The 17,115-nt window shown below is 39.6% G+C and overlaps 2 protein-coding genes across 3 annotated transcripts in view; one reads left to right on the top strand and one right to left on the bottom strand.

Moving 5' to 3' along the window:
- Positions 1-2,021, top strand: part of ARG2 (arginase 2) — a 43,741-nt gene extending 41,720 nt beyond the window's left edge. For both annotated transcript variants that reach the window (XM_036905979.2, XM_036905978.2), the window contains one exon: positions 1,637-2,021. In XM_036905979.2, the coding sequence (XP_036761874.2) occupies positions 1,637-1,842 (206 nt within the window). In that variant the 3' untranslated portion in view covers positions 1,843-2,021. The remainder of the gene's footprint in view (positions 1-1,636) is intronic.
- Positions 2,022-2,068: 47 nt separating this feature from the next.
- Positions 2,069-17,115, bottom strand: VTI1B (vesicle transport through interaction with t-SNAREs 1B). The gene is made up of 6 exons (XM_036905983.2): positions 16,840-17,115; positions 10,860-10,918; positions 8,245-8,436; positions 5,272-5,445; positions 3,700-3,761; positions 2,069-2,368 (listed from the first exon to the last, which is right to left on the bottom strand). Exons 1-6 carry the CDS (start codon positions 16,952-16,954, stop codon positions 2,272-2,274), a joined length of 699 nt encoding a protein of 232 aa, XP_036761878.1. The 5' UTR covers positions 16,955-17,115; the 3' UTR covers positions 2,069-2,271.

Genomic DNA, 17,115 nt, shown 5'->3' with positions numbered 1-17,115 from the left:
GTTCTGTCAGCTTCTGTTTTTAAAGACTACTTAAAATGACTGTTGATTGCAAATAACTACCACATGATACTTCAATACCATCTCATGTAATTGGGGTCTAAACAGCATACAGATCCCTGACTTAAAAGGTCTAGGGCTACTAGAAACCCTTAACTATTTGGGATAGATATGAAAATTGAGAAATGGTCTCTCTAGCTCTGTAGTACTAAACACTTAAGTCTTACAAAAAGGGAAAGAATGCTTGGCTGTCAGATTGGTAGTGGCAAGATGGTCTCATTCTCAGACCCCCCAGTCTTAGATGTTGTCAGCTGTCCTTGGGTTTGTGGCCAGTGAACCTGAGTGAAAGCCTCCATCTTCTTACCTGTAACACCACCGAGAGCCTCTAGCAGTAGTTGGGGGCAGTGTGCATGCCTTGCCCACCTTCCCCTGCTGTGATATTATTCTATTCCAAAAGACTGTCATGACACTGTCATATAGAAACATAAAGCAGTTTGCTGAAACTGTTCTATAGGCTGGCAATATTCCAGAAACATGGCTAATACATATTTTTAATAGCTCAAACCCTTTTGATTACCACTGGGCTATGCCAAAGCCATAGGTTTAGTCAGTGAAAATCAGATACATAAATAAATCATGAGTCACAGGTGCCTGTACAGGAACTGGGGCTATAATAACATGCCTGCTCACAGCAGTTTTCCACAGTGCACTGAGGTATGTGTTGCTAATAAGGGATGGCACACTGGATGTAGTATCATGTACTATACTGTCATATCAATAAACCATTAGGTATATTCACCAATGTTTCCAGGCTTTTTAGCCATCCTGGATATTCTCAGATACTTCTCTTCTCAATTATTAGTTTGTTCAGGTGACTCTTAAAGAAGTTGATTCACTTCACCCAGAGTAACAGACCAGAATTAAATACCCCAGAGAAGTAGGCATGTGTGTTGGGAACTGGATCATACAGGGCAGGTCTGGATAGGTTTTTCTGGTCTAATCTTCCCTTCAAAAACCTTTGGGCACATGTTCTCAAACCTGCACAGAAGGTAACTGGAATCCAAATTAAAGTATAGCTAAGTTTTCTCTTAGCCAAGTGCAAGACAACTGGGTCAGTCTGATAGATGTAAAAACTGTCAGCCTATGGGGACCTGCCCTCAGCTCAGACCTGCAGGGATGAGAATAAGATACACAGTAATAACTATATATCAGGGTACATAGTGTCTTATAGCATCAGAGTTTAAAAGTAAAAACAGAGCTCTGGCTAGTGAGAAGTGGAAGATCTCTTCACCCAATTACAGGCAGTCACCTGGAAGGTTCCTAGTGATGCTGGAAATGGCATACATTTTCCAAGTAGGTTGAAACTCCTTGCCCCCCAGCTATCCTGTCCAGAAAGCCTGACAGCTCTCTGTTATGTTAACAGGGATGATTCATTTTATTACCTTAAAGGTTTCTTTCAGTCCTACTCTAATATACCAGTGTTTTAACTTAAATTCATGAGGTGTAAGGGACTTCTTGACACTGAATTTTATTGTAGAAAATGACTTGTTTTTATTGGCTTTTCTGTCCAGCTGGGACTACCCTCACTGAAGTAGCAGCTAGGAATTTTCTGAGATTTTGTCATACTGTGTTCTTTCAGGGTTGCTGTCAGCACTGGATCTTGTTGAAGTCAATCCTCGGTTGGCCTCTTCAGAGGAAGAGGCCAAGGCTACCGCGGGCCTGGCAGTGGATGTGATTGCTTCAAGTTTTGGTCAGACAAGAGAGGGCGGACACATTGTCTATGAGCATCTTCCTACTCCCAGTTCACCAGATGAATCAGAAAGTGAAGAACGCGTGAGAATTTAGGCAATACTGTGTGCTAGCTAATACATATTTGTCAAACGGGCATTCCAGAGTTCTGAGGCATTTGAGGCAACAGATAGTAACTGGTGGTGTGAGTCAATATTGCCTTAATGAGAACATTGTGCATTCTCACAAAGTTTCCTTCCCTTTTCCATTTTGGTGACCAATACTAGTACTGTAAATTTTTTTTTTTTTTTGCAGTTCACAGGGTATTATGTTGAGTACTATGTAGAGATGTCATAAACAGCATTTATTACCTTGGTACACTTTGTTGCTGTTCTTCACATTTAAGTGGTCTTCTCTCCCCCTCCCATGGCCTGGCAGTGCAGCCTTGAAGCACTAGCTCCCAGCAGCAATATGCTTAACCCACAGCTCTACACCATTCATTCACAGGTCAAAGTTCTGGTCCACAAACCCTTCCCTGTAGGAAGTTCAATGCTTGTGAAAGAATTTGTAATACACCAAGCCTCCCAGAATGGCCAGCTCCAGTAAGATGACGATGGAAAGCAGCAGCTTATTGGTTGTCACTCTATAAGGAGAAGCAAAGTGGGGAACTGTCAGAAGTGTGGATAACTGTATTTCTTTCTATTTTTAATATTTAGGGGTTTGAGCTGGGGCAGGGGCCAAGGCCAGATACTATGTGGCAGACTGAATTTTTGTTTGATCACAGAGCCACACAGCTGTAAGTACACAAGGTTTTCAGCTGCTAAGTGATAACTTGAAAGCTTTTTTAGCTGTAACTTGGTGTTATCCCTATCTACCTCGGAGAAGTGTTGAAAACTGGGACAAATACCAAAGCATAAAAATGGTTTCTTGATTCTAGAATATCTGCATATAGTAGTCACTTCCTTGCTTTAAAAGTAGCTTTTCTAGGAGGGGAGCGGTTAGTTAGAAAAAATATTAAATATACCATTTCTGACAGTAGGAATCCTCTTTCAGAATAGCATGAATACAGCATCATTATCTAACCATATAGAGCTGCATTAGTACATACTACAGCTGTGAACATATTTTGGCATTTGTAGCAGAGGCTTCAGTGTCAAAAGTCCACCTCAAAGATGGGTCCTGCTTTAGGATAAGTGACTAGAAGAGGGATAGAGTTGGGTAGTACCTTTCAATCTCTTGTGAACTTCTTGCCCTTCTTATTCTCTCTTTCCCCATCAACCCAAATGGGTGCCTCTATAAAGAAGTATAACAGCTTCAAAATATTTACTATCTTTTGTTAATACAATCCAATCTCTGTTTTTATGTTCACTCTAAACTGAAGGTTTCTTCTTGTCCCACCAGGAATTTACCATTGTTTAGGAAATTCTCTCCTGCTAGTTCCACGGCCCAGCTGTAGTTCTGTTTCATGCATACTACCCACTTACCCCCAGATTCAGCCTCAGTGGCAATTTCCCTTCTGCCCTGGTTGTGTGGCTGCCAGCACTTACCTCAGAGCTTTTTAAAAAAGGTTCCTTGCTAAAAAGACAGAATTCCCAGATAAGGGGTTTGATTCCCATGAAGTTTGGCAAGCAGAACCAAAAGCAAGTACTAAGCAGTAGCAGTGAAAAATGTTCTAAATCAATCAAGCTTTTCCAAAATTATTTAAAGGAATATGGTTGTCTTCCCTAAGGAATTTGAACAGGGATTAAAAATCCTTCCAGTGTACAAATGTTCCACTGCTCCAAGTCAGAGCAGTACGTATTTTTAATGAAGGATTTGTCCTGGGATATTTAACTGTACGTGACAATATTCTTTATTTCTTCTACCTTTACTAGGGCCTGCCTCTTGCAAGTCACTGTTTAAGGCTTTGACATTCTTGGTTATGAAACATTAGAGTTAAGAGAAATTAATTTTGTGACTCTTTTTAAAACTTACTTTCTGGACATTGAACGGAGAATCTTCCGACTTTTGCTCAAGTTTTCATTTGTGTTTACCAGCTGAAAAAAGAAAACAGCAGTTATTTCTTCCTTTTTTCAAAAGTACACACTGTTCGAATTTGAACATGCCTAAACTGACAGTGGGCATTAAGGGGTATATGTTGAAAATCTCCAAGAAATCAAGCCAATTTAAATGACAGCCTCTGAGTATAAGCAGAAACTGGTAAGGAAGGACAAGATACTTAAGTACTCATCAAGTAGGCTTAGAAGTTATTATATCCCAAGGTTGCTGTGGGGGACTTCTGGGACAGAGCCAATAACCCTTCACCTTGGCTACTCAAAACAGAAGGGCCCCAAGTGCACCTCAGCAGTAACTGAAGCAACCCTGAGCAACTTAAGATTTGCATTTCATGAGCCAGGCTCAGGAAAACCTCCTGAGCCAGTGTTTGTTTTTGTAGGCTGGTAGATTACCACTCTTGGGATCTGGTTATTTTTCTTTTTTCTTTACCTCTTTAAGAGATACACTGAGTTGTGGAAGGAAATAAGCCTTTTTTAAACCTTTTTTTAAAAACCTTTCCCTTTTGGTTTCCTGTTACTAATCTAGATAGCTGGAGGACATTTCAACGGATGCCACCTGCCATCTGTTCCCATTTCCTAGTGGCCTTGGTAAACAGGTCTCTCAGCTCACTCCTTGGCTTTTAAATTTACCCTAAACAAGTTGCCTTTTTCACAGCTTACCTTGAATTCAGTCCTTTATTGGGAAGGGCATCATTCATTCTGATTTAAGAATGGAGAATTAATGCTATATTAAAGGCGTATGAAAAAATCATCTCAACCCTCAACACTGAGCTGCTGTTTTCCCATCCGAACCTTGCTCATGGTTCTTCAGTTTGTATATGCCTCATGCTAAATAAGAATACAGCTTTCCATCATCAAGTTAAACTATTTTTTAAATTCCTATGCAGATGTATGGAAAGGAAGAAATGACTTATTTTTCAGAGCATCTTAGAGTATTAAATAGAGGCCCCAATTTAGTCATCATTTGGCCTAAGTATTTGTATTCTTCCCAGAATGATCCAGCCTGTCTTAATAAAGAGCTATAATGCAGGATTGAACCTCCATAAATTATCAGTAGTACTATTTTATAACATGTGGAAAATAGCTTTGGATCTTTTGGAAACCTAGGATCTTTTAAGTAGATGATGCTTTATAAGAATAGCAAAATATTCCACTAGAGATGAGAAATAAAAACCTCAGATTGGTAATATAGGAATGAAAAAATGGAGTAGCTGCAGTCTATTTGTTTGATAATTTTCAATAAATGGAGAAATGGGGTTTCTTCAGTCTTTTCTTTCCCCCCTTCCAATGACCTTTAAATCTCAGAGTTAAAACCACTTCCAAGGGGAGACCTCTTAGCTAAGCAAATTAAAGACTGAGAAAAGCACAAGGACCTAAACAGTCATACCCTAAATTCAGACGCTGTAGCTGCTGGTAGTATCAAGGTATCAGGGTATGATGGGCCCACCTACTCTGCCCACTGTTGCCCCTTTCCCCATCTGCCCAGACTTACTCTACTTTTGGTGCGTTCCAACTGGTCACGTTGCTCCCCCAGCTCTTCTATAATTTCTGAGCCAATCTGGTCAGTCTCTGTGGCAATCCGGTGAGAACGCTCAATACTCTGCGTGGCCCGGTTCAGGCTGTCAGTGCCTTGCAGAAGCAGTGCCCTTTGAGACTGGAGCCGATTCTGATAGGAATATGGAAGGGAAATATTAGGCTTCTTCCATTAGAATTCATTGCCAGCACATTCTTTTTGACCCTTCTTATGTAATAAGGGATATAATATGCAATAATTTTCATTACTTCTAAGACAACCAAACTACTATAATCAACTATAAGATCCTGTTCAAGCAGAACCTGAAATCCAATAAAGGACCACAGTACCTCCACTCCATTCAGCTTGTTACACTTAAGTTGTGGCAAGAAAAGGATTAAAGCCATTGGAGTATTTTCCTATGTTTATGATGAGTTTGAAATGATTCATGTACTTTCTGGACCAGTAACTTTTGAGAGGCAGCAGCCTAATTTGGGGTGCAGGAACTACCTGAAATTGCACACAGCCTGTAATTCTGATAGTGCAACAAGCAAACCAACTCAACTCTATAGTCCTAGAAGTCGATTAATTCACTGAAAGTTCTCACCTGACTGCTAATGAGGACTGGGGCACCATGAGTAAGATTTCTTTCCAGCACATACAGAAATCACTTAGAAGTCTGAGACACTACCACATCCTAAAAAAATTTAGGTGGCTACACTCTTGGCAAGCCCAAAACACTTTCACGTAATACTCTGAAGTAACCATTGGTGTTTTGCTCTCAAGTAAGGAGGTATATGGGGCCAAATAAGCTGCCCTAATCTTTTAAATCCCTACCAAAGTTTTACTTCACCTATACTCCTAAGCATGTAAGACATGAGGATGGAAGTATTCTTTGTCAGTCCAGAACTAACAACCACTGATAGAAATGGGTGCAGCTCTGAGTTCTTAGCTATTCCAAGCACACATGTGCACACACTCAAAAAGGGGCTGGCTCCCAGGGCCAACTAATAAGCAGGTATCTACTAGCACTAGACACTACCACCATGAAGCTGAAAGATGGCTTCCTAGATCAGAGGTAACAAAAAGCCTTTCACTTCATATATTACATAGAGATTTTGGATGAGGAAACCATTGAATGAAGCTAAAATAAACCTGAGTTATTTTAACTTACAAGCAGGAGTAGGCTTTTTAAAAATAAAAGATGGAAAAAAAATAATAAATAAAAAATAATAATAAAAGATGGGGATTTTCTCCCTGATTTGAAAAGACATATGCACCCCTGTATTTACTGCTGCATTATTTACAGTAGCCAAGATATGGAAGCAACCTAAGTGTCCATCAATAGATGAATGGGTAAGGAAGATGTGGTACATATATATAATGGAGTATTCAGCCATAAAAAGAAAAATCCTGCCATTTGTGACAACATGGATGGACCTAGAGGGTATTATGATCAATGAAATAAGCCAGGAGGAGAAGGACAAATACCATATGATTTCAGTTACTTGTGGAATATAAAAACAAAGCAAAACAATGAACAAAATAGCAGCAGACACATAGACACTGAGAACTGACTAGCAGTTACCAATGGGAAGAGGTTGAGGCGGGGACGGTGAGGGGGATAAAGGGGCACAAAAATTCTCAATCATAAATTAGTCACGGGGATGGTAGTACAGCATGGAGAATACAGCCAATGATTTTGTAACATCTTCCTATTTTGACAGTAACTGCACTAGTGGGGATGAGGATTTAATAAAGTTGGGTAACTGTTAAACCACTGTGTTGTATATTTGAAACCAATGTAAGATTGTTTATCACTAATGCTTCAATAAAAAAATAAAAGATGGGGACTTTCACCTGATTAGACTGAAGAAAGAACAGGATTGCATAAATCAACCTTAGATTTGGAAGTATCCTACTGAAGGTGATATGTATTCCTTGATTGTTTTTATAATCTGAAACAAGTAATTTAAAGCAAAATTATTTGGACTTATCTTCCTCTTTTTTGCTTTTGTGATCTTTCTGGGTAACAAATGACCAAAGTTACCTTACACCTCCCATTTCACTTTCACAAACTCCACCTGCCTTCCTTGGCCCAGTGTTCCTCTTCACAAGTGAATTTTGAAAATTTTATATCATTATCAAACCCTCTAGTTTTGACATCAGCAGTGTCAGGCCAGTATCTTTTGAATGTCTCTTAAACTATAATCAGGATGCATGGTGAAATAATATTTGTTTAAAATTATACTATTAGCCTTTCTACATACATGCAGTCTACACTTATAGACCCCCTTTCATTCTCTCCCATGCTACTTGCTCAGCCATTTGTATTTTGTACTGTGAAATATAATCCTTAATGAAACACATTAAATTTAATCTTTGTGAAGTTTTATTTATATTGTTTCTGTAGTTTCAGAATATAGATTTCCAATTTAGTCTAATTTTATAAGCCAGAATACTGGGGCTTTAGAGACAGTCCAGTTCACTTAACACTACAAGAGAGTAAGGTCTTAGCTCCTTCAGAAGCATCCTGCCTTCTCTAACTGTATCTGGGCTGTTGGGCCATCTTGATATAAATGTAAAGGAAAGCTTGGGTTAATTCTGTAACAACACTCTAGTAAATGAAAATCCTAACTGAATTTTTTGGGGACACTGGATCAATGGGTCAAAATACACAGTCCTGATATAATAAGGACAGGTAAAACTTGTATACCACTACTATATACTAAGCATTGTTTCATATATAAAGGATACAAAAAAATCTAAGCATATGGCTTGGAAATAACTGCACTACTAGATACAGAGGTGGACACCCCAGAGGAGAAGGGGAATTAGATGCAGGAAAGAGAATAAGGCAGGAAAAACCAGTCTAGTATGACTGATAACATGTATTCCACAATATGGTTCTTATACAGGCCCTTAAAGGAGAGAAAACCAGCTGAAGCTTACCATATGCTCATTCTCTACTGTGTATGCGCCATATTTCATGTCTCCTCGGCCACCAGGGGTGGCTGTCAAAGGTGTGCTTCTTACTTCCCGATGGAGTTTGGCAAGGTCCTTCCGGTAGGTTCGAAGTTTAGACATCATAGGGTTACGAAAAGATAGGGGTGCATAACGTAGTTCCTCTTCCATCTCTGCCAGCTAAGAAGCCAGAAAGTAGTGAGTAAATGGCCCATTTTTTTCCCTCGTCTTGGCATATGCCAAGTTTGGACTAATCAAATACAGACCCCAGTAAGTACTTAACCATATGTTCCACAAGAGTCAGGACTACACGTGACATGTTCATCTCATTACTCTTGAGTACCTGGCACAGTGCCTAGCAAGCACAGAACAGGCATTCAAAAAGTAGGTGATGAATGAGTGAAAAAACTAACAAGCACTTCATACTTATTAAACATTTTTACATGCATTCTCATTTAATCCTCACAGCAAATCAATACAGTAGGAAATACTACCTTTGTTTCATAAAGCTTGAAGAAACCTGCTCAAGATTAAGAGCAATACTAGTCTAGCTAGTGCCTCCCCCTCAGAGACAATAAAAAGTCAGCACTCAAAATCTTCAAATTCTCTTTCAGTATGCCAAGTAGTGTCATGATGCACTTTGAGGTGACTATACCCAAAACAGTAGGAGTCTGGCATCAACGTTCTTTCCTGCCACCCTCTATCCAAAATTCAATCATTTGTCTCTATGTTGAGATAAGTCCAAATAAGATTTCCATTTTTCTAGGTTAAGTAAAATAACACCTAGACAAGTTCACAAGAGGCCGTAAATTATTTTCATCTCTGGGATGCCCAGAGTAGAGTTTGTTAATTTTGCCAAGTTCAGAGAAAGTATCAAAGCATCAAACAAATTAGTATTAACTAAAAGATTTTTATACTTTCACTAACATGTCAACCAAAACGAAGACTGGCTCCATATCAGGTATAATGGATATACCCAGCTGCACACAGGTATTAAGTTTCTAGTATTGCCACTATGAAGGAGATAGTTTCCACAGTCTGATAGCTTGATCCTTCTTAAAATAGATATAGAACAAAGAAGGATGAAGATAAGCTTAGCTTCTCAGAACTTAAGTGGAATAGGGAAGTTGTTCTTCAGCAAGCAAGAAGGTAGTCCCTGGCTTAAAAAGAATGTCTTCTTAGTCTTCTCTGGAATAGCAAAAACTAGAAGCAACTATTTCTGCAAAGTATGACCTAGGACCTGGATTTTAGTCCTAATCTCTTCAAATGGTTTGTTGAAGCTAGAGAATAATGATAGGAAGACAGAATGACTCTAAAAGATGAGAGCAAATTTTTTTTAAAAAGTAAAGTCACAACAATAGCCAAGAAATGGAGGCAACCTAAATGTCCATCAGTAGATGAATGGATAAAGAAGATGTGGTACATATACACAATGGAATATTATTCAGCCATAAGAAAACAAATCCTACAATTTGCAACAACATGGATGGAGCTAGAGGGTATTATGCTCAGTGAAATAAGCCAGGCGGAGAGAGACAAGTACCAAATGACTTCACTCATATGTGGAGTATAAGAACGAAAAACTGAAGGAACAAAACAGCAGAAACACAGAACCCAAGAATGGACTAAGAGTTACCAAAGGGAAAGGGACTGAGGAAGCTGGGTGGGAAGGGATGGATAAGGGTGGGGAAAAAGAAAGGGGGCATTATGATTAGCATGTGTAATGAGGGGGGGCATGGGGAGGGCTGTGCAACACAGAGAAGACGTAGTGATTCTACAGCATCTTACTACGCTGATGGACAGTGACTGTAATGGGGTTTGTGGGGGGGGGACTTGGTGGAGGAAGGAGTCTAGTAAACATAATGTTCTTCATGTAATTGTAGATTAATGATACCAAAATATAAAAAAGTAAAGTCACAGAGGCATCTTACTACACTGATGGACAGTGATTGCATTGGGGTATGGGTGGGGACTTGATGATATGGGTAAATGTAACTATATTTTTTCATGTGAAACCTTTGTAAGAGTGTATATCAATAATTCCTTAATAAAAAAAATTTTTTTTAAAGTAAAGTCACAGGTTAAGAGAGAAGCAGTTGCTAAACTGCTCAGCAACCTGGACCAACTGCTGACAAGCTTTTGGTCCTAACTGGGAATTCATCCTGTCCACGTATGCCTTGCCCAAGGTACCAAGTCCAACAATGTGCTCTCTTTTAAAATGGAACAGAATGTGGCTAGAACCACCTCCGAGCTAAATTTTTTGTGACAGTAAGTTTAATAAAGAATAACAACTCATCTTAAGGACCAGCTTTTAAAATGAGATTTAGAAAGATCAACCAGATAAAGGTATGAGTATGCCCTTATGTTCACATCAGGATGTATTATCAAAGACTCATTTAAGAAGTCTTCAAGGTTCACCTATTTGCGTTCGTCAACCCCCACCCAAGACCCATTCCCATCAGTTGGCCTCATTTAGTAAGAAATAATCAAAATCAAGATCAATAGACAGGAACAGTTCATCTGTGATCAGGTCATAGGAATTACTTCAGGAAAAGACCAACACCAGGTAGAAGACGAAATAAGAACTTGCTCCCTGTTCTCACCGTTTCATTTGCTTCCTGCTGCTTTTCATCAAAATCTCTGATCAACTTCTTCTTCTCTTCTGGAAAAGACAGATAAATTTCAAATGCACAGTCCTGCTTCCATACATTTGTTGTGGCTGCTCCCTTGCTCAGAATAACTCCCCATCCTTCCCATGGTGGGTAGTACTTAATCACCCCTAAAAGGCATTTAGAAATGTATGGGAACCTGTTATCATAATTACTACTGGCGTTTAGTGCCCAGGGAACAAGAATATCCATGCTTGGAACAGTCCTGCATAACAATCATCTGGTCCCAAACCAACAGTGTCCCTACTATGAAATACTACAAGTCTAATCATTGTCAATTTTTTCCTTCCCATCCTAACAAGAGGGACCAGACTTTCATAATTAAGAATATTTAACAACACTGGTTCTTTGAAATCTGTCCCCGTTTTCACACCCACTGTGAATTACTTCTCTGTCAACCCTTATCCACTGCTTTTCTGCAAAAGAAGTTCAAAACCCACTTACTCTGCTCACTCACTGATTAGGCTGCATGGTAGGGGACATTTCTTGGCCATACCCGCTGGCAGTGGTATGGGAAATGATGTAAATACCATCAACTCAGAATAAGAGTCATTCCCTTTCAATCCCTCATATCATGTCGTTCTGGTGCTGGTATATGTCTTTAAAACCTAAATATTGAGAATCTCCCTTTAACAAAAACAGAACAGGCTTCAGCTTCTAAGAAATAACATCTAACTAAAAACAGCATTGTTTTGCCTTCATTGTATTTTTTCTGGCCATTTAGATAGGTTCTACACATTTCCCATTTAAAGGAGTGATATAAATTTTCATTTTTAAACAACTTTATGTATTAAGTAAGTGTATTTTACATAAAATAAGTTTATACAGAGAAAATGACTAATAGAGAAATGGTACTTGGACATGGCAAAACTGATTAAAGGAGTACTGGCATGCTGTCACCTGGTACAGATTTGTACAGGGGGAACCATAGTAAAGTCAGGTTCTGGTTCTAGTTTTGGGGCTGACTCACTGTGTAAGCTTAGATAATTGTTTTTATCTCCTTGGAACCTGAACTCCTCCCATAAGTTACAAAATGAGGTAGGTCATCCCTTCACATCTAGGAAGAAGTATTAGCCTTATTCATGAGTTCGATTTTTTTTAATGTTCAAATCAATGTTCTTCATGGAAATCTACATATAATCTACTTATTACCACAAGGTTACCATTGCTTACAATGATTTTTGGAACTCATCTTTTGGAATTACCTTCACAATCTGGGGATACAGTCTTTTTTAAAAAACTGGTAAAATACACAGAAGATAAAATTTACTACTGTGACCATTTTTAAGTATACAGGTAAGTGGCATTAAGTACATTCACATTGTTGTATGACCATCACTACTGTCCATCCCAGAACCTTTTCATCATTCCAAACTGAAACTCCAAACCAATCACTAACTCCCCACTGCCCTCCACCCCAAACCCCAGTAACAATCATTCTACTTTCTAATTTCTCTTGAATTTGACTACTCTAGGTACTTCATAAGAGGAGTCATAACAATATTTGTCCTTTTGTGTCTGGTTTATTTCACTTAGCATAATGTAAAGCTTCATCTATGTTGTAGCATGTATGGGTACATGGTCTTTTAAAGCTATGTATTTTTCGTTCACTGTGACTCCTAAATACAAGTCAGCAATCCCACAAACTGGAGAAAGAACAGTCTTTGCCAATGCCAAAGAGAACAGCTGAGTTGGGCTTATGGAAGGATGGCATGTGGGTACTCAATATGCTGTCCTAAGATTTTCTTGGCTAATTTTGTTTACCCTGACTTTCATCTTAAACCTTGACTTTCAAACCCAATCCCACTAAGAAGTAATACCACTATAAAGCTTTATATGGATTTAATCAAAACAGCATCTAGCATGTCAGTTGTCTGCTGCTTTTTAAATGATCATAAATCACTTTGGATGTGTATATTCTATATTCTCAATTTGAGTTCAAGCTTCTCCAGAACAGGAAATTTAAAAAGTTACTTTTTCTTTTATGTGTCCCATAGCTTCTAGAACTTTAAACCTGGTAGGGTGCTCCTTAGATGTTGCTACTGCCTGCGAGCAAATGACAATGTACCCTTTACTATGCCTCATTCATTGTCATGTGACACCCCTTAAAAAATACACAAGGCACCCTGGTGAATGACTCACTCCACAGTGCTCACAAAACCCAGGGTTTGTTATTTTTAAAAAAAAGGTGGGGGGTGTTGGGGGGATAAAGTTCAGCCATGGCAGTGATCTGCATCTTCACAATCCATGAGGTAACTGAGATAAGCACCAAAACAACTGTTACTATCCCTGAAGGGGCTGTTTTTTCAGTTTCCAGCAGTGAAATAGTATCTGCTGCAATCAAGAATGGCTACTTCCATGGAGAGGAATCATATTATTTTGTAATAAGCTGTCTCAAAAGTGCTGAGTGTCATCACTCCTAAATAAGCACATCTCCAAGTTCAAGCACACTCACTTCTGATCTAAACCAGACAGTTATGAAATATTCTACATATAAATGCATTCCCTTCCTAGCTCAGGTTTTTCTACAGCTCTATTAGTCATAAAGTCTCCTCCTCTGCTCTTCCTTTGTTAAAGGACATGAAAATCTGCATTCTTAAGAGGCATATTCTAGAATGATCCAAACAAACAGTTCATAAATAAGTGGTTACATCAAAACAATACGGTACTGGCATAAAAACAGACACAAAAATCAATGGAATAGAATAGAGAGCCCTGAAATAAACTTACATATATATGGTCAATTAATTAATGACAAAATAGCCAAGAATATACAATGGGGAAATGAATTAGGAAAACCCATTCTTGCCTCCTCCTGTATCTTCTGCTTCTGAATAAGGAAAAATCCTGTCCTTCCTCCTTTGTGTGTCTCCTTGACTACTCACACAGAATACACTTCTGGGTCACCATCTACTTGGCGATAGCATCAGATTCCACAAGTTAAGGGCTCAGTCTCATGACAATGCCCCCCTCCTTCCGATGTCAGTCACAAGTAGTAGGTCCCCAACGCCCCCTACTCAGGTTTGATCAATTTGCTAGTGCATTTCACAACTCAAGGAAACACTTACTTAGGTTTACCACTTTATTAAAGGATATGATAAAGGATACAGATGAACAGCCAAAGAAAGAGATACATAGGGCAAGGTTAGGAGTCATCCTGAGCACAGAGCTTCTATCGCCATGGAGCTGAGGTGCATCATACCTCATATCACACATATGTTCACCCACCTGGAAGGTCTCCAAACCCTATACTATTGGGATTTTATGGCAGTTTCTTAATATAGGTATACTCAATTAATTATCAACTCTATTTCCAGCCTCTCTCCCCTCTCTAGAGAACTGGGGAGCAGGGCTGAAATTCCAAACCTCTAATCATGGGTTCGTTTTTCCAGTGACCAGCCCCCATTCAGGAGCCACCTAGAAGCTCATTAGCTTTGAGTTGCCTCATTAGAACAAAAGATGCTCCTAGTGTTCCTATCACTTAGGAACATACAAGGTTTTTAGGAGCTCTGTGCCAGGAACTGAGGGCAGAGACCAATATATATTTTTTCTATTGTCTCACAGGAAGAGAGAGTCTCTTCAACAAATAATGCTGGGAAAACCTGATAGCCACATGCAAAAGAATGAAACTGGACCACTATCTTTCACCATATACAAAAATTAACTCAAAACAGCTTAAAATTTTGAACCTAAACCTGAAACCATAATTTCCTAGCAAAAAATTACAGAAGATAAATCACTGACCTTGGTGATTTTTTTTGCATTTGACACCAAAAGTAAAAGCAAAAACAAACAAGTTGGGACTACATCACATTAAAAAGCTACAGCATACCAAAGGAGACCTTCAACAAAATGAAACACAACTTACCAAATGGGAGAAAATATTTGCAAATCAAATATCTGATAAGGGGTTAATATCCAAAATACTCAAATAACTCTTACAACTCAATAGTTGTAAAAAAGAAAAAAAAAAACCCTCTGATTAAATAATGGGTAGAAGACCTGAACAGACATTACCCCCAAAGAAGACATATGTACAGCCAACAGGCACATGAAAAGAAGCTCAACATAACCAATCATCAGGGGAATGCTAATCAAAACTACATTCACCTCACACTTTTTAGAATGGCTATTACCAAAAGACAAAAAAATAAATTTTGGGGAGGATGTGGAGAAAATACAGAGCTTATGTTCTAGCTCAGTGGCTTTCAAACTTGACATCAGAAATCCCTTGGATAGCTGTTTAGACTGTAAAAACAGTTAATGATTCAGTAAAGTAAGCAGGGACCCAAGAATTTGCATTTCTAACGAGTTCCCACGTGACGCTGATGCTGCTGGTTCAGAGACCATCTTTGCAAACCACTGTTCTAGTGAAAGGACGACAAATAATATACCATAAACATCATTAAGATATGTAAAGTGTCTAGCACACTAGAAGATAAGTGCTCTAGAAAAAAAGGAAAAGTAGATCAAGGATAGGGTATTATATATATAGAGGTGGCGTTTTCTGTTTTATTTAAATAAAATATCCAATTTCCTGTATAACAGTAAAATAGCTAATTGCTCTTACTATTATCAGGCAGTATTCTAAGGGCTTTACATATGCTAGCTCATTTAATTCTCACAAAACTCCTATGAAGTAAGTACTGTGATTCATCCCCATTTTGCAGGGGAAACTAGGTTTAAGTCCAAGGTCATACAGCGACTAAGAGCCAGATGTAGGTTTGAATGTAGGCCATCTGGCTCTAAAATCCTTGTTGTTAAAATATTACACTAAATTGCCTGTCAATTCACGTATCTTCTTCATACATGTTATTTTTAAAGGCAAGAGAAGAAATGGCAGGCTAGAATGGACATACACTATGATCACTATTTTGTAAGCACCCTAGATGTTTTCATCTACGACCCAAACAAGCCTGCTTCTACTATTACATATCCTATTTAAGTTCATCATTCACTCAATTGACCAAATGAGAAAATTCACACATCCCTGAATCTTTCTTCCTCACTCCCGAATCAATCAGCCTTTGAATCACCTCTTGGATTTAGGATGCCATAGATTCCCGCATTAACTACCTGACTGCCACAAAGGCTTCTAACTTGGCTCCCTGTATCCAGATTTGTGTGCCTCTCTTTCATCCTCTACTTGGCCACCACCATTTTTCTAAAATGAAATCTGACCATATTAGTCAGCTGGCTATCCATATCAAGTCCAAATTTCTTAAAGCAAACAAACTCTGACGTTTAAGTAAAAACAAAGTCCTATCCCACCTTGCCATCAACATCTATTTGTTCTCTGTCAGGCCTTCTTATGGATTTAACTGGAAAACTCTAGTTCCGCCCGGCAAAGTTTGTAACAACTTTAATTTTGAAATCAAGGGGTAGTAAATAATCTAAGCACCAATTCGTAAGAGAACCACACCTAAACGCTACAATCCTGATTTTAAAGACCCTCCCCCAAAAACTGTTTACCAACCCCAAAAGTTATGATTCCTTTGGGTTCTCAACCTTTTTGATGCTACGGATCCTTTGCCAACGTGAAAACTACGGACTCTCTTGAAAATACTTCTTTTAAATGTCTAAAACAAAATACAGAAGAGCTACAAGAGAAACAAATTCTACCGAAATACACAGCACCGCAGATCTTAACGTTTCCTATGCTCTTATTGCCAGAGTGAAAAAAGAGACGAGAAAGTTTGCAGGCAATAAAAGAAGCCCAAGGAGACGACACTCCAAGGTCCACGCTTGGGCCCCCTACGCGGCTGCAGTGAGACCTGGGCGCCGGGACCAGCCAGCTTAGGGGGCGTGGCTGAGAATAAGAGCCCGGGGCTGGGACGAGGTGTGTGCCTAGGGCAGGCTCTCCTCCCAGAGCGTGCGGACCGAGTTCCCCACGGCTTGGCCTGTCCCGCCTCACCTGCTCCTGCCGTCCCCAGAAGCCGCTCTGGCACTCCTCGGAGGTCTTCATGGAGGCCGCGGAAGATCTCATGCAGTTTCTCGAAATGCTCCGAGGAGGCGGCGGAGGTGGCCATGGCGTCAGCCGCCCTTGAGCAGCAGCCGCCGAGATTCTGGGCAACTGGGCCCACTCCAACACCGGCGGTCACCTGCCCAGCCCCGCAGGCATCACGGCTACCGCCGCCGCCACCGCCCCGGACGAGGCGCTTCCGGGGCCGCGACGGGGTCCTTCCGAGCC

The sequence above is a fragment of the Manis pentadactyla genome, chromosome 11 (assembly GCF_030020395.1).
Source record: "Manis pentadactyla isolate mManPen7 chromosome 11, mManPen7.hap1, whole genome shotgun sequence".
Lineage (NCBI taxonomy): Eukaryota > Metazoa > Chordata > Mammalia > Pholidota > Manidae > Manis > Manis pentadactyla.
This window is presented reverse-complemented; position numbering and strand designations above follow the sequence as displayed.